The sequence below is a fragment of the Eucyclogobius newberryi genome, unplaced genomic scaffold, assembly GCF_026437365.1.
Source record: "Eucyclogobius newberryi isolate DKJ021-1_F unplaced genomic scaffold, fEucNew1.0.hap1 SCAF_10, whole genome shotgun sequence".
NCBI classification, from domain to species: Eukaryota; Metazoa; Chordata; class Actinopteri; order Gobiiformes; family Gobiidae; genus Eucyclogobius; species Eucyclogobius newberryi.
In genome coordinates this window covers 27,850,421-27,871,636 of record NW_027315724.1, presented here as the reverse complement: position 1 = coordinate 27,871,636, position 21,216 = coordinate 27,850,421, and the positions used below count along the sequence as shown (strand labels likewise).

At 41.4% G+C, this 21,216-nt stretch overlaps 1 protein-coding gene across 1 annotated transcript in view; it reads left to right on the top strand.

The window, feature by feature from the left end:
• The first annotated feature begins 19,063 nt into the window (after positions 1 to 19,063).
• nars2 (asparaginyl-tRNA synthetase 2, mitochondrial) overlaps positions 19,064 to 21,216 on the top strand; it is a 3,349-nt gene continuing 1,196 nt past the window's right edge. The window contains exons 1-7 of the mRNA XM_072453153.1: positions 19,064 to 19,368; positions 19,589 to 19,698; positions 19,776 to 19,896; positions 20,006 to 20,146; positions 20,208 to 20,288; positions 20,447 to 20,541; positions 20,611 to 20,743. Of these exons, the coding sequence (XP_072309254.1) occupies positions 19,210 to 19,368; positions 19,589 to 19,698; positions 19,776 to 19,896; positions 20,006 to 20,146; positions 20,208 to 20,288; positions 20,447 to 20,541; positions 20,611 to 20,743 (840 nt within the window). The 5' untranslated portion in view covers positions 19,064 to 19,209. The remainder of the gene's footprint in view (positions 19,369 to 19,588; positions 19,699 to 19,775; positions 19,897 to 20,005; positions 20,147 to 20,207; positions 20,289 to 20,446; positions 20,542 to 20,610; positions 20,744 to 21,216) is intronic.

Here is a 21,216-nt window from a genome sequence, read left to right as displayed (position 1 = left end):
TGAGTGGGCTCCGCCCACTTTGTGTTTTTGGCCCTCTATACAGTAATAATGTTCAATTTTTGCATTACATGCTTATATGCACGGAACATGCAAGAGATGGGGAACGTATTCGTGAGCTACTTAGCGCAAATGAGTGCTTTATATGGGGATGACGACCGCTTCGCGGTCGTCATCTCAATGTAAAGTGCTCGTTTAGTACGCACTTTTGCACGGGCTTCGCCCGTTTACAACGGTAATGTTCCATTTTCCTACTACTAATTAGTATGCACGGGGCGTGCATGAGTGAAGGAGTGCGTTAGTGAGTGTTTGGAAGTGGGCGAGCGCTTCGCGCTCGATTTCGTGCGCACTACGTGCGCACTTTCGCAACCGTGCTTCGCACGGCCTTACGAGATTAATAGGCCTCTCGCCAGCTTGTGGCGCTCGGGCCTAATAATAATATTTTTAGCAAAAACAATATAGCCGTTTTTTCTATAACAACAAATTATACATCGTTTGAAAGCTCTAAGCCTTCCCCATGCCGCCATGGGGTGGAATCACCATTACGAGCGCTTACGCGCTCGTCACTCCCTATTTCGTCGGGATGCCCCGCCCACTCCCCATAGACTTCCATTGATTTGAGCAGAAACAAGCATGGCCCATGCCTGCGGCATGGATTCTCGCGTACGGGACGATGCCAGGAGGGTTTTTGGAGGAATGCAGCGCTTCGCGCTGCTGTTGTCAACAATTTGTGAATGGGCTACGCCCATTCACAAATTGTTGACTATTTCTGTCATAGCAGGAGTAAGTATGCATGATCCATGCCTTCGGCATGGGCTAGTTCACTGTACTTGCCAGGGGCGACGGGGCACCAAACATGCGGGCTGCGCCCGCATGTTTGGTCAGACAGTTGCAACGCTGCCTTCGGCAGCGTTGCGGGAGCAATAGGCCCTCCGCCCTGCTGGGGCTCGGGCCTAATAATATTTTTAGCAAAAACAATATAGCCGTTTCCACTATAACAACAAATTATACATCGTTTGAAAGCTCTAAGCCTTCCCCATGCCGCCATGGGGTGGAATCATCATTACGAGCGCTTACGCGCTCGTCACTCCCCATTCCGTCGGGATGCCCCGCCCACTCCCCATAGACTTCCATTGAATTGAGCAGAAACAAGCATGGCCCATGCCTGCGGCATGGATTCTCGCGTACAGGACGATGCCAGGAGGGTTTTTTGAGGAATGCAGCGCTTCGCGCTGCTGTTGTCAACAATTTGTGAATGGGCTACGCCCATTCACAAATTGTTGACTATTTCTGTCATAGCAGGAGTAAGTATGCATGATCCATGCCTTCGGCATGGGCTAGTTCACTGTACTTGCCAGGGGCGACGGGGCACCAGACAGTTGCAACGCTGCCGAAGGCAGCGTTGCGGGAGCAATAGGCCCTCCGCCCTGCTGGGGCTCGGGCCTAATAATATTCCGATGCGAAAACAATGTTTCCCATTTTTCAAATATCATAAACTATACATTTTCGGAAAGCGCTCGCGCTTTCCTACCTCATGGTGTGGGTCCCTGGTCACTGACGGGTACTTTCGTTAATTTTGAGTGGGCTCCGCCCACTTTGTGTTTTTGGCCCTCTATACAGTAATAATGTTCAATTTTTGCATTACATGCTTATATGCATGGAACATGCAAGAGATGGGGAACGTATTCGTGAGCTACTTAGGGCAAATGAGTGCTTTATATGGGGATGACGACCGCTTCGCGGTCGTCATCCCAATTTAAAGTGCTCGTTTAGTGCGCACTTTTGCACGGGCTTCGCCCGTTTACAACGGTAATGTTCCATTTTCCTACTATTAATTAGTATGCACGGGGCGTGCGTGAGTGAAGGAGTGCGTTAGTGAGTGTTTGGAAGTGGGCGAGCGCTTCGCGCTCGATTTCGTGCGCACTACGTGCGCACTTTCGCAGCCGTGCTTCGCACGGCCTTACGAGATTAATAGGCCTCTCGCCAGCTTGTGGCGCTCGGGCCTAATAATAATGGTTATAGTAAAAACAGCATCACAACATATTCACATTTCTCTGTACAGTTTTACAGGCGAACTGGCTATTGCACAGTGACTTTACAAACACAGAGTTCAACAGTTTGATGGCGATAGCGGGAGTGATTTCCTGTGTCTCTCGGTGTCAGTGGCAGTCGGTTGTTGAAGGAGCCGATCAGGACATTGAAACATCCTCAGCTCCGACGCAACATTATTTATAACAAAGCGTTAGTGATTGTTCATGTTTGGATTCCAGATGCACAATTGATTGTCTATTTACCATGGAGCAATAACAATGAATACAAAGTGAATTAGTGCAGAGATACTGATCAATATGAAACTAGCATCAAAACTAGTTACTCATTTAGTCAAGTATCAATACTGAAAAAATGACATGAACAGATTAAATTGGGCCTGTCCTGGATAGTTTCAGAATCGTCTTCATTTCAGAATAAGCATTAAACACATTATTTTAACATTTATTTTTGTGCTGAACATTACATAATATCTATATCTTTTTTCCCCTCATGTTTTTGTCATTGTGGTATAACGTATATGTTGTTTATCAAGCCATTTCCTTTTATCGAAAGTGAGTTTTTGTGTTTTGTATCGTTCATGATAGTAACAAATTTATCTTACGGCATTATTTTATTAATTCATTTCATATCAAGCGTAACATGACAGTCAAAAAGTGCCACTTGTTAGGTTAAAGGCAGCGCAATTCATCCTAAAGCAAATGATAAATGTTACATTTACAAATACTCAATACACTTGTATCTTTCAACCTGAAACGTTCAATGGCAAATACATCTTTTATACGTTTGGCATAATAATTCAGCGCATTTCTAAAAATACTCCATCGTTTCAATGTCATCTTTTTTCTCTTTTTCTTTTACAGTTATAAGATAAGATAAGATTAAAAAAAAAACACTCTTAATAGAAGAATCCTTATAAACAAAACAAAAAACTCTTAACAAAACTCCTCTCATATCTTAATAGGGAATGGAGGACATTTTTTTAAAAATAAAATAATAATAAAATAATAATAATAAAGTAAAGTAAAAATAGCTAGCATAAGACTAAATAATACTAATACTAATGGTAAGTAAACAAAACACTCTTATTTACAGTAATTGCACATGAATATGACGGTATTGCACATGGTTAATTCAGTATTGCACATGAATAAGACGATATTGCACATGGTTAATTCAGTATTGCACATGTATGTGACGGTATTGCACATGGTTAATTCAGTATTGCACATGAATAAGACGGTATTGCACATGGTTAATTCAGTATTGCACATGTATGCGACGGTATTGCACATGTTTAGTCAGTCAACTATGTCAAGTATAAGCGTACTAAATCAGAAGTGAAACAAAAGCATATTCAGATGTGTGTAAAGGGTGTGTGGACTGTTTTATTTCCTCTTATACGTTTGCTTTGAGTGCTGCACACGGCTTTCACACTCCATCTGTTCTCATCGCTGATAATTCCAGCTCTAACTGTTGAGTAAACACAGCCAAAGGTATTTCCTGCTCAGGACCAGCCAGGTCTGCTTCCTGCTGGGGTCCGGCTCCTCCACCGCAGTCCAGGAATAACCAATAAAGTGAACCACCTGGTGAGAGTCGCAGCTCCCTCAGTCCCTGCATTAACACACGACACGTAACTGCATATTTGTTCTGTGCCTGTTCCGACGTCCACATAAACACAGGCTTGTTTTCTTATAGACGCCGCAGTAACCAGTGAGTGACTCCAAACATCTGCGGAGTGGCCTGATTAACACCACGCGCCTGAACGGCTCACATTGTGCCATCAATCATTTGCCATCCCTGTTTCCAGCCCTACAAATCTGGAGCAGGCACGAGCGCTTTTGAGCAACACAGTGGTAAAGCAAGAGCTCCAACGGCAAGGAGGAGTTTATTGGAAATGAAAAGCTTAAAGCTGGGGTCTCTTATCTATGTTAGTTAGCACTTATCTTATCTATGTTAGCACTTTTCTTGGATCATAACGTCTTTCCACTAGTCTGACATGTGTTGTCATTGCTTATAGATTGTTGCATGTTTAAAAAGAGTGCACATTGTGACATGTCCAGGAGCCGTAACATTGGAGAGAAGAATAAAATATGAACTGATAAACTAATGCATGTTTGTTGCGGTCAAAACTACAGATTTCGCTATTCAAAGACAGGGTTTTGTTTTGTTTTTTGCAGCGAACATTCAATTATCTTTGGGATTTGATCATTACGTCAATTCAAATACAACATGTTTTTGTATATAGTATAAAAAAAAACATGACACAGAGTGATTATAAAAAACATGCTGCACAAGACTTCCATTTAATAAGATAAGATAAAATAATCTTTATTGTCCACACATGGGGAAATGTCATTGTTGTAACACAGTAGATACAGGGGGAAAGAACAGATAACTTATAGGAAGTTTAAAAAACACTCTTAATAGAAGAACTCTTATAAACAAAACTCTTATAAACAAAAACTCCTATAGACAAAACCTCTCATTCTGTCAAAGCACCAAATCAAAAATAAATAAAGATAAAATAAAATAAAAACAGCTAGCGTAAGACAAAATAATACTAATGTTAATGGTAAAATAAACCCTCTATTTACATCAGTTATGCACATGTATAATAATAATAATCCCAAGTCTGTCAAGTTTGTCCATTTTCGAATGTAGCGCAAAGTCATTTTAAACATTTTTTCCAGTGGCATTTACTCGGTCGGTCAAGCTGTTGATCGTTGGTTCAGTTTGTGTCATCCATCTTGGCCGTCGATAAAAGTGTGCTCCAAAGGTATCCATGCATTGTGTCCATGGCAGGAGTTTTGAGAACTAGATACATGTCAAAAACAATCTGCAATCTTTTATCAATCACAGGTCAATATTTTTATTTATTTATTTAAAATATTTTTTTATTGAAAGAATAAACACAGACTGTCATGGTCACCGTCTGTCTGGTGATGTATAGAGAGCATTCACCGACGTCACAAAACCACGTGATACGCATACGTTGCCGCCCCCCTTGTCATACGTTGCCGCCCCTTGTCAGTCACTTGTTACGTTCCTTTGCGCTGATAGAGCGTGGAAAGTGATCTCAAACGTACATTATGGAGCCCCCAGAGCTTTCAGAGTCCACAAACTCCTTGGATGAGCTACACAGAGGTCAATATTTAGAAAAGCTGTGATCAATCAACTCAGATCCATATCTTCCAGATATCTCCAAGCCCACTGGTCCCATGGTTCACAAGTCACAATTTTGATCAAACGCTCTACGGCTGAATAAAACTGTTAATAAAAAAGTTATTCTACGGCGTTTATTCTCCGGAGCTCCAGCGCAGGCAGGCGGTGCGTGAGTCTGCATGCCCGGGGTTCGGTCACCTGCCCCGGGCTGAACAGCTGTCAGCTCCGCCGTGCGCCGCTCCCGTCGCGCGAGTGAGTGACAAAAGATAGAACTTCAGATTAACAAAGAGTCTACTTTGAGCCTAAATAAAACTGATAATACTGTTAATTCTACAGCGTGCGCAGAACCGATATATCTATAGATCTATACATATATAAAAGTCTATGTCCATCGCGCTCTTATTTCCTGGTTTCTCGATATCGGATAGAACTTTGCTCCGTTTATTTTCCCGGTTGCTGCATCAACTGCCACATAAACCTTCACCATTGTGATAATAGTAAAGAGTGCGATATCATTAATGAAGATTTGGGCCTCTTTGAACCGTGTTTTGTCGCAAATCGAAGCAGAAAAACTGCGGTTTAGAATGGGCTTGTATAAGGGGACACGCACTGATGACGGCCAAGAGCCTGGAGGAGCCTGGGAGAGCGCGGGGGGAGCGTGGGGGGAGCGTGGGGGGCGGCCGTGTGACGTCACGTGAATGCTCTCTATAGTTTGTCATGTTTTACTCACGGTGTTTCTGTCTCTGCTCCTCTTCGTTTCCCCCTCCCTTCTTGTTCTCCTCCCTGGTTACCGCCCCTTTGTCTCTCAGGCTCCTCACACCTGTGAGTGGGTTCACAGCTGTATCTGATCACTGGGTGTAGTAAATAAGTGCGTGTGTTTCTTTGGTCTTAGCGAGATTGTCTGTTATTGCCCTTAGCCCCAGCATTCAAGCGGTTTTTCCTGATCCTCTGTTTTTGACTTTTGACTCTGATTCCTGCCTGACCTTCGTTGTTCCGGTTTGCCGTTACCGACCCTGGACCGCCTTGAGTTTCGCCTTCTGCCTGATCCCCTGGTAACGCTGTCTTGCCTGTGTACTCAACCTGGAACGGACCTGACTACGCCTCTCGTCTACCCCCGACACCACGGTTGCTGGCGCTGCCCACCGCTTATCTTTTGTTTTCGTTACTCTTGACTAAGAGTTTTGTAGTTTTCTGTTCCTTATAATTAAAGACTTTTTATTCATCGCCTGTTTCCAGCCCTGTAAATTGGCTCTGTTCTGCTGTTCATGACACAGATCAATCAAAACTTCTGTGTAAATAAAGATACAGTCCAGTAACATTGTCCAAAGAGAGAACAAGAGAAAAATGAATAAATAAATAAATGAAAAGAAAGAAGAAAAAAAAAAAGTGCGGAGTGGGCGGAAACAGAAAATACAAAATGTGTATTGTTTGAGATTACCATTTTTAGAATAATGCATCCAAATGAAAATAAAATACAAGGTTAGAGCACACCTGATCCATAATGTGAGTCCCATTTCGTCCAGTTTATGTCAAATTTGTCCGCGATATATACAGTACAGCCGTGTACTTTCCCCTGCATTGTACTTATACATCAGGCTGCTGTGTCTATTCTAGTGGCTGATGTTTCTGTCCTGACTGGAGGCGGAGACCACAGCTGCAGCTCTGCCCCCGTCACATTTCTGCTCTGACAGGTGTGAACACAAGGACCAGAGAAATGTCACCAACCACTGACCACCCTGGCACTGCCTTAACGTGTTATGGAAATGATATTGACAGCGTATCCAATGCTTTTGTTCGGGCAATTCCACCTGGGGTCAGATTCCTTCACGGCGCGTCACCGTGGATTTGTGCGGCTCGCGTCGACGTGAAAGGTTAACGAACATTTAATATCTTAAGACAGCTTATCATGTAGTGCTTGAGCGCGGTGAAGAAGAGGTGCTATTGATTTGCGTCATGAAAATCACGCTCCGAGTGTTGATGAAAATATTCTCGTTAATAAGGACGGTGTCATTATGGCAGACAGGTATTATTAAAAGCGCAAAAGAGTTAACGGTGAGTGTTGTGTTGAGTCTTCAGGCAGTTTGCATGATTTAGTAAATTTGAAGTATTTAACAGCAGTCGGATTAAAAATACATAGAGCACTGTGAGAATGCTGTGGGCGTCCGAGGGTCAAAGGTTAAGGCGACGGGAAATGTCAGTGGTCATTCTTATGCCGTCCGCTCTGAAGCTGAGAGGTGGCAAAGTATGGAATAATATTAATGAAGAAAGCACTTCTGAAAGAGCGTTTTTAGACTATCACCACCACTACAAAAGGGTTGCCTGACCTGCCAGCCCCGCCCACATTCTGTTCGAATGCGTAAGGGTCTGGAATTGGAGTCAGAGCCAATGAAATCGTCGGTAATCCATTTACCGACCAATCCCAGTCGGAGGTTTTAACGCGTCACACTGAGATACGGAAGTAGCGCTTTGCACCCCCGTTCCAAAACATTCAAGATGGTCGACCCGGCTCGTGACCCGGCTTGTGACCGAGTGTTTACCTCTGCTCTCGCTTCGGTTTGAACAATCAGGAAAGTCCGCTCTACTCGCCATGATGAACGTGCGTTAGATGCGGTTATGCGAAGGGCGTCATCCCGATTCAGCAGACATTTTCTGCGTTCGGGGTCGGATAACGTGGAACACGCCTTGTTGACATGGGCTACGTAATATCCGGTTAAGCGTGTCGTGTTTTTTGCGTCACTTCTGGGTTTATGTGATTGGTTCTTTCTCTGCTCTAAACGCCGCCCTAGAAATTGAAACGCAGCGGTCGAGCCCCAGACCCACACACAGTTTTGATAAGTAGTTTGCCAAAAGGTGTTGGGAATGGCTGGTCAGGCAAACAAAAGGGCTCTGTTGAACTTGAGTGTGCAAACTCCATGTGGTCGCTGTTCCTACTGGTTTAGAAAAGCAACCACAGTCACACAACTGACATTGCGGCTCTTTTAGGTTTATTTTAGACCCAACTTTAACTTGCAACCCAAATGAGAGAATTGTGTGGATAAATGTGGATGGGATAAATGTCTTAACACCAAATGACAACAACTTCAACAGCATCATGGACAATTTGTCCAAGTTCCAATTATTAATAAAAGCAATATTTGATTTGAACATATTTTCCTCCTTGTATCAGGTAACACTTGTAGGTCATGTTTGTTAAATTTCCAAAACAAATTCTACATGTTCTCCCATTAAATATACTCCAGATGGATTTATATATCTGTAAATTATAGATTTGATTGGGTGCACGGACAAAAACAAAGAGTACTGTTACTACTACATGATCCTCCAAGTTATACACACCTCAAAAATATGTCTTTTTTTCATTTTTAAACTACAATAATTTCAATCACTTCGTAAACGTTCCAAAGTCAGAGTCTGAAAACGATACTTCCATTATCAGTGAAAAAAGTCAGTGCAACATAAAATAATGAATAAATATAATATAATCAAATATAAACCACGCTTTAAAATGCAGTGTTGGATTAGAACTTACTTAAATATACAGAACGGACAGCACAACAGTGCAAATAGTGTCTTTGCCGTGAGTTATTTAAAGTGTTTGAAACTTGATTATTATTAGTGATATCTGCGCGCACGTTCTCTCATTCAGACAGGAAACAATGATGTGGTGGGAAAAGTGTTCTGCCAAATAGAAGCTCTTTGTTTTGCCTGAGTTTGAATGTGCCGTGTGTGTGTTTTGTGTCTTAAATCGGTTTGAAGTGGCTCTGACAGGATTATTTTGGTTACAGAACCTTTGGGCCCATTGCGAATACTATTATGTAGATCAGCCTCGAGGAGCTGATTTCCAGATCACGTTTTTGGATTATAACACGACATCTGGCCTCTCTTTTCTTTTAGTCGTACAAATGTAACTTGCTGCCAGTCCGACTGCAGCTTTCAAGGCAGTTTTAGCACACACCACTGCATACTTTCTACTTTTCATAGTATTCATCCTTTATTTTTTATAGCAACTAAATAATGTAAACAACTGTCACTAAATGTTGATGTAAAATGTGTCTATATGACTCCAAGTGCAAGTCATTTTCCGCTTGCTTGATTCCTGTGAATGTTTGTTAAACTGCTTTTCTATTATTGGCCGATGACTATTTCATTGTTATTATTGGCAAGTTTTATTTGTGTTCTTTTTGTTTATTGTGTGGAGGCTTTCGCATTTTGATTATATTCATTAATAGATCCACAACCCACAGACAAATCCCCAGAATCATTGGTCTTGACTAATAGAGGCGAGAGGAGAAAGGGGGAGCGAGAGGGGAAAGGGGGAGCGAGAGGAGAAAGGGGGAGCGAGAGTAAAAGGGGAAAAGAGGAGTGAGAGGAGAAAGGGGGAGCGAGAGGGGAAAGGGGGAGCGAGAGGGGAAAGGGGGAGCGAGAGTAAAAGGGGAAAAGAGGAGTGAGAGGAGAAAGGGGGAGCGAGAGGGGAAAGGAGGAGTAAGAGGAGAAAGGAGGAGAAAGGAGGAGCGAGAGGAGAAAAGAGGAACGGGAGGGGAAAGGGGGAGTGAGAGGAGAAAGGGGGAGCGAGCAGAGAAAGGAGGGGGAGCGAGAGGGGAAAGGAGGAGTGAGAGGAGAAAGGAGGAGCCAGAGGAGAAAGGGGGAGCCAGAGGGGAAAGGAGGAGTGAGAGGAGAAAGGAGGAGTGAGAGGAGAAAGGGGGAGTAAGAGGGGAAAAGAGGAGTGAGAGGAGAAAGGGGGAGTGAGAGGGGAAAGGAGGAGTGTGAGGAGAAAGGAGGAGCCAGAGGAGAAAGGGGGAGCCAGAGGGGAAAGGAGGAGTGAGAGGAGAAAGGAAGAGTGAGAGGAGAAAGGAGGAGTAAGAGGAGAAAGGGGGAGTGAGAGGAGAAAGGGGGAGCGAGAGGAGAAAGGAGGAGTGAGAGGAGAAAGGGGGAGCGAGAGGAGAAAGGAGGAGTAAGAGGAGAAAGGGGGAGTGAGAGGGAAAAGGGGGAATGAGAGGAGAAAGGGGGAGTGAGAGGGGAAAGGGGGAGTGAGAGGAGAAAGGGGGAGTGAGAGGGGAAAGGAGGAGTAAGAGGAGAAAGGGGGAGTGAGAGGGGAAAGGGGGAATGAGAGGAGAAAGGAGGAGTGAGAGGAGAAAGGGGGAGCGAGAGGAGAAAGGAGGAGTAAGAGGAGAAAGGGGGAGTGAGAGGGAAAAGGGGGAATGAGAGGAGAAAGGGGGAGTGAGAGGGGAAAGGGGGAGTGAGAGGGGAAAGGAGGAGTAAGAGGAGAAAGGGGGAGTGAGAGGGGAAAGGGGGAATGAGAGGAGAAAGGGGGAGTGAGAGGAGAAAGGGGGAGCGAGAGGAGAAAGGAGGAGTGAGAGGAGAAAGGGGGAGCGAGAGGAGAAAGGAGGAGTAAGAGGAGAAAGGGGGAGTGAGAGGGAAAAGGGGGAATGAGAGTAGAAAGGGGGAGTGAGAGGGGAAAGGGGGAGTGAGAGGAGAAAGGGGGAGTGAGAGGGGAAAGGAGGAGTAAGAGGAGAAAGGGGGAGTGAGAGGGGAAAGGGGGAATGAGAGGAGAAAGGGGGAGTGAGAGGAGAAAGGGGGAGTGAGAGGGGAAAGGGGGAGTGAGAGGCGCGTGATGACTGCAGGAGGTCTGGGAGCGCACGGGGGAGGACTCCGGGACAGAATGTGTGGAGAGCTCTAATGTGCATGTTGCTCCCTGCTGTGTGTGGGAACATATTGCCACGGCGACGGTGTGTGCCCAGACTGAGTGCGCTCTCCTCGTTGGGGTGAAACTTGAAGATGCATTGCTAAAACTCAAATGCATTTTTATACTCGTGATTTCCATTTCTTAACTGTTAACAACTGCTCCTGTGTGAGAAGTCGAAAGCGTGACACATGCGCTTTAAAAAAGTTGTTGAGATGAGTTTGAATAAATGTCTTATGACTTGTAATTTGCTTATCTGTAAATATTTAGTTTAAGCTCAGATGGCTGTAAATGGTTATATAATTAGCACCAAAGCATGTGGGCCAGTCTTTCTTTTTATAAATGGAGCTAAAAATACACAAAATGGCAGAACACCCACATCTCCAATATGATTCACTCTGAGCTGGGAACACATGGAGGGCCAGGACATGACCATTCATTGTTTGTCTAATTACTGGGTGGTGGGGTGTCTGATAAACTGCAGTAATTAGTCATAGATTGATGGTGGGCATTTAGGTTGGACTGGGATCTTGACGTCTTCTGCAGCAATTATTGTTTTGACTAAATCTGACAGAGATGGATTCATTTGAAAGAAGTACAAATCTGTGAGCAAGTATGGTTACTATAATGGTAAAAGTAAAAAAGAAACAAGGAACTAAGTATGTGTCAAAACATCGATACCGCAGTATAATATAGTGTGGGACTTCTTGTATTGGGAGGTATATTTTGAAACCTTTAAATCAGATACAACTTTATTTGTATAGCATTTATTTTATTTTATTTTTCAAAAAAACAAGGTCTCCAGAGATTTGCATAGAGTAAACACAATAATCATAAAATCACATCAATAGCATAAAATAGTATTAAACATAAATACATAAATGAAAACGCCAATAAAACACTTTCAAAAGAAAAAAAGAAAATCCATAAAAGACAATCAGCGGACCACACAATTATTTTGCCGCGGGTTAAATTATCATAAATTATACACTTAAATACCTGCTGACTCCTGCATTAAGGCTGACTGTTGAGTAATTTTACAAATCAATTGTGTTCTGATATTAAAAGCATTGTTTCTATGACATTCCAATGCATTTTGTTATTCAACTTAAAAAAAACATCTGTGGCTAAATGTTGCTCTTGGCAATATTCAGCCTTAGGAATGAGTGCATATAATATATGCACTCATTCCTAAGGCTATATATATTATATAAACAGTCAGTGGTACAGCCAGTTTAGCTTTCCTTTCATTTAATGTGTTCATTTATTTAGGAAGTAATGGCTGTTTTAATTATGTATAATGCACAGTAGCGCTTTTAAAGATACACTAAAATGCTTTAAATAAGAACACACATATAGACAAAAGGAGGATAAAGTTATTGATGGGTTCTAAAGATAAAATAAAATGCTTTAAATAAGAACACACATATAGACAAATGGAGGATAAAGTTATTGATGGGTTTTAGACAGACAGACTGCTATAGATTTGACAGACAGACATTTACTTGTTCACAGTGACATGTGATGTGAGCGGGGATTGGGTGTAGGCTAAATAAAATAAAGAAGTTAAATATAAAGTTGAGTATTGCTTTACCTGTGGGGGGTAAAGTGCTGCAGATGTTTTACAAAGACACTAACCATGTTTGATCCGCCTTTCTCAACTACATTTCCTCCCAATTCTTGGCTCATTGGCTGGGATTTCCTGCCCCAAACGCAGATCTCCCAGAGTTCCCTTTCATTGTACTTTGGAGCCTAATGATCTCCAATGGGCCTAATGTAGTGATATGTTAGTGGGGTGCAGTGAACCAGTCTTCCTGTCTCGCCTCCTCCACCCTTCTAATGTCGATCTGGTCGGTAAACACCAAAAGCATCAATAAAACCGTTATCAGCTAATATCCGCGATAATGACGCTGGCTTCGGGACAATATGACAGCCAGGGCTAAAGTCATTTTCTTTTATTTGGGCGCATTTGCAAGTTGTCTGTTCTGGTTAGCGCTGAAGATAAATTTATCAGGACAAAGCGTTGCGGACTATTGATGTGTACATATGGTGTGGAATGGCTGGATCGTACGCAGTTAAATGTGATGGCGTGCGTGCATCATAAACTTAAAATACATGACAAGACGAGAGAGAAATGGGGAGAACAGAGCACATGTTTTGAGTAGTAAATTAGGTCCTCCAGAGATCATTTTATTTTAACTTCATGGTGTTAGGAGCTGTAAAAGGCTGTGTGGGTGCAAGGTAGTATTTATTAATAAAACATGAAACGCAGAATAAAACACCACATTAACAAAGAGCTAAATCCAACATAAAAACAACACAAGTAGCACTAAACAGAAAATCACAAAACAAAACTTAAAAAAGACCCTGTTCCATTATTTGTCCTGTTTCAAATTAGTCCAAATGTCATTTCCCCCCCCCATTTGTCTCATGCTTGTCACTATGTCAGTGTAGTCTTTGATTGTCAGTGTGATCTGTGTCATCCATTTCTTTGTGATCGCCTTTTTCCCCTTAAAATCGAGTGGGATGACTATGTCCTGACGGTCTGCAGCGCTTTGTGGATCTCTGTCCAATGTTTCTGAGCAACAAGACGGTCCCAAAACGTATGGTAATGGTGAGAATCCTGGCCGCCACAGTTTCTCCAGCAGTTAGCGTTTCCTTGTGAATAATGACCAATTTATGAAGAAATGTGACACATTTTTCCAGAAAGAATACCTCCAAACATGTGATTTTGTGGTCCTCCACTGGGATGTACACACACGTTCCCACTCTTTGTCTGTCAAAAGACAATATTTCTAGAAGAGTGGCTGTCCAGATTATAAATGCAGCTGAATCATTTAGATATTAATCCCCTTGAAAGCTCTGATTTATAAGACTACAGTGCAGTGTTTCATGGTTAATTGCATAGTTAACACATTTGACAAAACATGTATTACTAACATGAATTGTCAAAATCATGGGGACATTTTATGCTAAATTAATTTAAACGGTTTTTAACAGTATTTCCTCATCATTAGTTTAATCAAAGTGATTCCTGCATGTTTGAGTAAAACTGTATTAACCTGCAGCTGAAACTTGAGTGCTCAGAACCAACCCTCTGCCCACATCCCTGCTCTTAGTTGTGTTTATATGTACAATTAACACTCTAATGTTTCTATTATAGCGGTTTATAATGAACAAACCCTTTTGTTATAGTTGAAGCACCTGAAAAAACATCTAGTTTAAAATGTCTAACTCAGAATATAGGGGTAAATACTTAATATATATAAATGCTCAGAGACACAGGAATCAACACTCAAATGTGTCAGTGTGATACCGACTGCCCCCTTATGACGAAAATAAATAAGTTGCATCCTATTTTGCAAAGATAGATACTGTAGATAGATGAATAGATTCAGATCCAACAATTCAGCATTCAAAGGTAAAACTATATTTAACTCCAAATGTGTGAATTACAAAAATGACAAAATCGGCACCATGTATTCGTGTCAGCCGCATGGACAGGTGGTTATAGCGGTGTTTAAAATGATTGGTGTGGGAGGCAGTACAATGCTTTGATATTAGTGCCGCGCTCTGCCATTCGTTCTAATCTATTCTTGGCATTCTCCGGAGAGTCTGTGTCTCTCCCTCCACGGAAACAAGAGGAGGAGATAAACCGCCGTGACATTTTTCAAGTTGAACCTCCACCAGTAAATGCGGCGCACTCAGCCATGGGAATTTCCTTTCATTGTCATTTTAGGCATAAAACTGGACCAAATGTGCCACGTGTTCAATTTGAGTTTGCAGAGAGAACCATGTCTCTGCTTTCCATAATCCCTGACCTGAGGCGCTGTGTTCAGTGTTGTACTGCTGCTGCTGCTGCTGCTGCTGCTGCTGCTGCTATGGCCTGTAAGCTGCTTTTTCATTGTTTTATTAATTTCGGCTGCCCATGTCGTGTTGCTTTAATGTTCCAGCAACAGACTACACAGACAGAGCAAAGTTAATTCAGTCAGTCTTACTTTGAGGATGATTAAAAATAATAAGTTAAGACTGTGGTGGTGAAGAAATGATTGAATATTAGCTTAAAAATAAGGAGATATTTGAGGTACACTACTGAAAAAGTTAAGAATCTACAGGTGCAAAAGGAAAATATGGCAGAATGGCTTTATACATACTATACTTACTATACATACTATACTGTGTTATGTTCTGTTTGTTGTTGTTTCTACTTTGAACAATATAGGTAAAAAAGTAAAAAGGAAGAAGAAAAAGTTAAGGTACTGCAGCCGAAAAATAATGTTACCTCAAAATACAAAAAATAAATACATTTTTTGTAGCAACTTTGAGAGACCACTACATTAACAAAAGGTAAAAAAAAAAAGTACAGTTCTAAGGTATAATGAGTTGTTTTGTCTTGTTTTGTACAATTATACTGTAAAACATTTCTCTTTATATTCAAGTATTTATAAGTGTTTAAAACGTGGCCTCAACCAAAGTGCAATCAGTGATTTACCCTTTTCCCACTGACCTCACCTCATTTGATATAGTATATGAAGCAGAAACACTGCTCAGCGCCATGGCAACTTGTCAAGTCTGCCTGCAAAATTAGATCTAGCAACTTCAATGATGCAAGTGCTTTTTAATAACTACAGGGAAGGCTTGCATGAAGTAATAATGCTCAGGAAAAGAGTGGAGAACAACTCAAGTTAGAATCTTTTTTAGCCTTGAAAGTGGCGAGGCTTTGAGCAATTCTACTGAAGCAACGTTTTTTATTGTAGTGGAAAGAAATGTGAAGGAAACAGTCTACTGGGTGGAGTATTTTCAATTATAATGTGTATCCTGATATAAGATAAGATAATATTATATGCATATCATACTTTTCTGGATAATGTAAGCAGTGACAATTCCCTCTGGCTACGACATCGATGGATGATTCAAAACTAATCATATAAAATGACCATTGTACTTTTGACAAAATTCTGATACCTGGACAAAGTAAAAGCCTTGATATGTTCAAGTTTCCTCCGAGTTAACCATCTTACGCTGAATCCGTTTGAATTCAGCATTTTTGTGCGACTAAAACTTCAATAAAGTACAAAGTAGTCTTCACAAGTTGCAGAATGTCAGAGTTTCTTTATTAAGCCCACGCTGACACAGAGGCACAACTCATGTAAGGTGCCGGTGAGGTGCAATAGCCCATATCTTTCTTCGTATGGTTTGTTAGTTTCTTGTGATTTGTGTTTGGCTGCCTGTCACCAAACTCTATTCCCTGAAATCACATCGCTATAATGGTCTAATCAGCTCTTAACGAGCCATGTTACATAAAATCAATGCCCCTTTCTATTCGAGAATGCAGAATATTTGGAGGATTGGAGTCTGGTGATGGTGGCCAGAGTTGCCGTGGAGAAGCCGCAGTCATCAGACCTCCCGAGCCTCCTGAGACACTGGTGTTTACAGCAAAATCCTTTGTTTTGCTGACTAATCATGTATCGATTTTGACAAGTCCAAATAAGGTTGTTAGGACACTGTGAACATCTTCTGCACCTGTAAAAGGCGTGTTGGGGCCCGTCTTAAAGGCAACACAAATGTCTGCTTCCCTTTATGTCAGCCAAGTGAGAGATCCAAATATAGATAATAACGCAAGTGTTGTTTTGGAGCTATCCTCAATGTAATTGAGTATATTATATGTTCTTACAACTATTAAAAATAATCTAAAAAAGAGACGGAAACATCTGTGTGATATTTATGCCCTTTTGTAATTCATTTTATGGTCCATTCCGGTTATCTTGGATATGAATCTCAAGCTAGATATTTACAGACACATTTTTGTACATTTCTGATGCTAAAACATTGTCTGAAAACATTCAGTTTTTACAATATTGTTTTTGCATTCTCTTTGCTGATGCATAATCATGGCATGTATATTTCTCCATAACACATGTTTTGTGTTGCATATAGAAATACACAGATTGTGTCTTCACTGTCCTGGTAAGAATTTCAAAGCATACGGATTTGAATATGACTTGGTAATATATCCAAACCTTCAAAGGGCTCTATTCGAGGAACATGTCTGAATTAGTCAAAGGCTGATATCTAGCATTTGATCTTTAGTTCAAATTGAAACTTTAATGATAAAGGAACAGCAGCCTAAGCGAAAAGATAAACAGGTGTCATAATGTTTTTTTTCCAACAGTAAAGTATTACAATATATATTTGTGTCTACCGTGTGCTAGGCCTATACAATTTTGAAAAAGGAATTAGTTCAGGAGAAACAGAAGAACAAAGACATTAGTCTTTCACTGGCCATGCATTTAGTGCTCAAGTAGTGGTGCCAATGAGAGGCAGCAGGTTCTTTGCATTATTCTTGATAGAACTGCAGAAAGAACACGACAATCCCAGCTTGTTTCCATTTCAGTAGACCTTGGAGCTGCAAATGAATAATATATCGCTAGCAACTCTTGAGGTAAATGAATAAATCTGGCTTTCAGTGATGGGGATTTGCTAAACGGAGAGGTGGATGTGATGGAGCCACAGCACTACCCTGTGGCAAACCAAAGTACTACAACTACAAGGACAACGTCTAAATGCTCTTATCTCTGCTTCATTTATCTGTATTTAAATATGGCTCCAAACTGCAAATCCCAACAGGAGCTTTAAGACAAATAGTATGTTTTATGCACTGTTTTACGCACAATTTCAAACGATAGCTGCCCACGCCATTAAACTGAGCATGTGCAGAGTGGCTCAGTGCGGGAGCCTGGACATAATTAATATCAATGACCCCGCTGCCTTTTCAAATGCATCATACCGGGCCTAATGATCGTGTGTCATAAGCCGCCGTAGGTGCAGACTTAAGCGCCGTGTTTGCTGCCAGAAACAGGCCAGGGGCTCCGGAGCTGACAGGCGAGACCAGGTGAGTAATTGTCGATGGCATCTTATTACATCGCCGGCCTGATCTGATTTACTCGAGCAGCAAATGGTGGAAATAGACCCAGTGTTGTCGTCATGGGTTTTGAATTAACGAGGTTTACGCACAAATGGACCCGGTCCTGACGGGACATATATCACCAAAGATCTAAGAGCTGCGCCAAGTGCTTGAAGCAGCTTCTCACCAGAGTCACTCCTCCAGAAGTGTCTTTAACGAGAGATATTTTACAGAGGCTATGGTTTCATTGCCAGTCTTTGCCTTGTTGGTGCACCAGTTGCAGACCACAGTGACGGCGGAGGCTTCCCCCGAGTGTGCCCCGCCCGGGGCCCCGCCTGCAGTGGTGCGGGGAGCCGCGCTCTGGCTTGGTTAGGGACCGTCTCTAAAATACTGTGCAGGGGCCAAGCGTTTGTTTAAGAATGTGTTTTCTTGAAAAATATCGATCATATTTATATTAAAAAACAAAAACAAAACAAGATTAAGCATGAACCCAAGTTGCTAATCCTTGTTGCCACAGTCCTTTTGGGTCCAAAATGTAACCCTTTATAGCTTGTTATTTATCTGCAGAAATCAAGGCTTTCTTTCAACAGCTTTTAAGTCAGGTGACCTAGAAAGTCAGAGCTAAGTTATTATAGTTTAATCTCCAATAATCACAAATACCTTTTACTTTTTCAATTTAAATTTAAAAACAAAATGGTGTGCATGACACCTGGAGACTAAAACTACCAAACTAATTTAGATTTGACTCTCTAGGTCATCTGACTTGGAAGCCACTGAAAAAATCCTTAATGATTTAAGAAAATTATTAATTGAAAAGATATTAAGGGTGAAATTGAGAAACCAAAAAGACTAGCATTAGTGACCAAGGTCTCTAACTGGTGTACGAGCGGCACTTCAGAGCGCAGCTCCCGCACCGTGCCACTGCAGACGGGCACACTCAGGGGAAACTACCGCTGTAGCTGCGGAGGCAAAAGTCCAACTTCCAACGTGAAACTGCAACAACCCTCAAATTTATTTCATAAAAAAGTTATTCAATTCATCATACGATGTTGCACATATTGTTGTAGTCTTTTGTTGTTCTTTATTTCAATTATGATTATTATTATCGCTGTTATCATTACTATTATTATTTATTAACATCACTTCAGTCGTAGTTTACTACATAAAACAGCTGTTTCGTTTTTAAAAACTACAACTCCCAGAAGGATTTGTTACGTGATTGGGTAGATTTTTAGTCACATGATCAAAGTTAACCAATCGTGACAGACTCAAACAGGAAGTGTTGCTGTCAGCCACAGTGACAGCCAACGTGAATGTCAGGACTCACACAAAGCCATGAAATACTTGTGATTTTCATCTATAATGCCCCTTTTTGCACCTGTAATTTCTTACAGTAGTGGATTTCTTATTCAGCATGTTTCGTGCTGGATTCAAAACGCTTTCTTTTGGACCTCGTTGCTCTCTTTCTCCGGGGTTGTCAGATTGTCGGCATCATTGCAGGAAGACGCCAACTAAAGTCCGAGTATCTGATGCATTATCCGGGGAAGCTCTGGGAGGTGATGTTACAGTCCAGGTAATTTAACTTTGAATACAAGCCAAGTAGTTTGTTTTAGGTTTGATGACAACCTACTTTGTAATTTAATCACCCAGTGCCTCTTTCAGCTTTGGCTATACACAACAATACTGCTGATTGCATTGAATGTATTCGTTTTTATCGTGCAATAATAGTACCTAATCTGTATTCAAACCCTAAATCTAGAATCTATTTTGCTCAATATGTTTTGTGTACACAGGGCTGGGTTCGCTCAGTCAGACCTCAGAAAGAAAACCTCTTTTTCCATGTGAATGATGGAAGCTCACTGCAATCTCTGCAGGTTGTTGCCTCATCCAGTCTAAATAACACGTAAGAAAACCGTCATTATTACACACCCTCCACCTGCAAACACAATATTGAACAGAAATGTATGTTTTCATTATTAGGTTTCCAACTTTTGGCAGTGCTGTTGAAGTCAGGGGCGTCCTAAAGAAAAGTCCTCACCCAAAACAACCATTTGAGTTAGAAGCCGAAGAAATTGAGATTGTCGGAGAGTGTAACCCTGTGGTAAACAACACAGAATGCAATAAATGATATAGAGACATATAGAGCCATTGAGACATAATATCTCAAATACTAACTATCCTAAAACATTTAATGCTGCTGTGTATTTCAGGACTTTCCCTTCAAAGTCAAAAAGAAGCATAGCCCTGACTATCTGCGGCAGTTTCCACATCTGCGGTGTAGAACTAATTTCTTTAGCTCCTTACTGCGAATACGAAGTGAAGCTACCGCAGCTATTCACTCTTATTTCAAGGTGAGGAGGATTGCAACTCCATAATGAGAATATTCAATTGAATGGCTATGTATAATTTCAGGAACAGGGCTTTCTGCAGATCCACACTCCAGTGATCACATCTAATGACTGTGAAGGAGCAGGGGAGCTTTTTCAAGTTGAAGTGAGTAATCAAACGCTACATTTATCTACATCCATACATGTCTCCTGCCTTTTTTCCTCCGCAATAGCTCGAGAGTGACTTTACTGATTTGATCCTTTTTTAATCGAATGAGCATGCTGTACATAACACATTTATTTTTCATGCATTTTGAATCGCAGGCGACGTGTCCACAAGAGTCAGAAGATCGCAACTTCTTCTCTGTGCCAGCCTATCTCACTGTGTCTGGTCAGCTTCACTTGGAGGTTATGTCTGGGTAAGGTGCTCAAAATAAAATCAGATGTTACTTTTATGTTGTGTTATTGATATGTTTCTGTTTCAAAAGAGGTTTTTCTCGACTTTATACTTTTGGCCCAACATTTCGTGCTGAAAACTCCCAGAGCAGACGTCACTTGGCTGAGTTTTACATGGTGGAGGCTGAGATCTCATTCACACAGTCTGTTGAGGACCTCACCAAGGTACATAATCCACTATTTAAGTCACTTTAATTCAATTATATGTCAAAAAATCTAGTTTTTTCCCCACAAATGATTCAAAATGATGTTACAGTGAGACAACGATACTTTGTCCCATTGTCCTCAAAACTTTACCTTCAACAATGCATATAAACATATAAGTGTATGCAGACATAACGCATGACAAATAAAAATGTGTAATAGGAAAAAGGAATATAAAACCCCCCATAAAAGTGCACATCATGTATTATGCATTTTCACATGTTTTTGTATTTTCAAATGACAAATATATTACGTAAGATTAGTTTTCCAAATATTAGATATATATAATTAAAAGGCCATAATTTACATGGCCAACCCAACATGTGTCAGATATTATATACTTATTTTTCACAAGGTAATAATTGTCTAATCTGACTTAGGAGTTGCCCTCGTGCACAGTTACATTGGAGCTTTAATCATTAAACTGTCCCTGG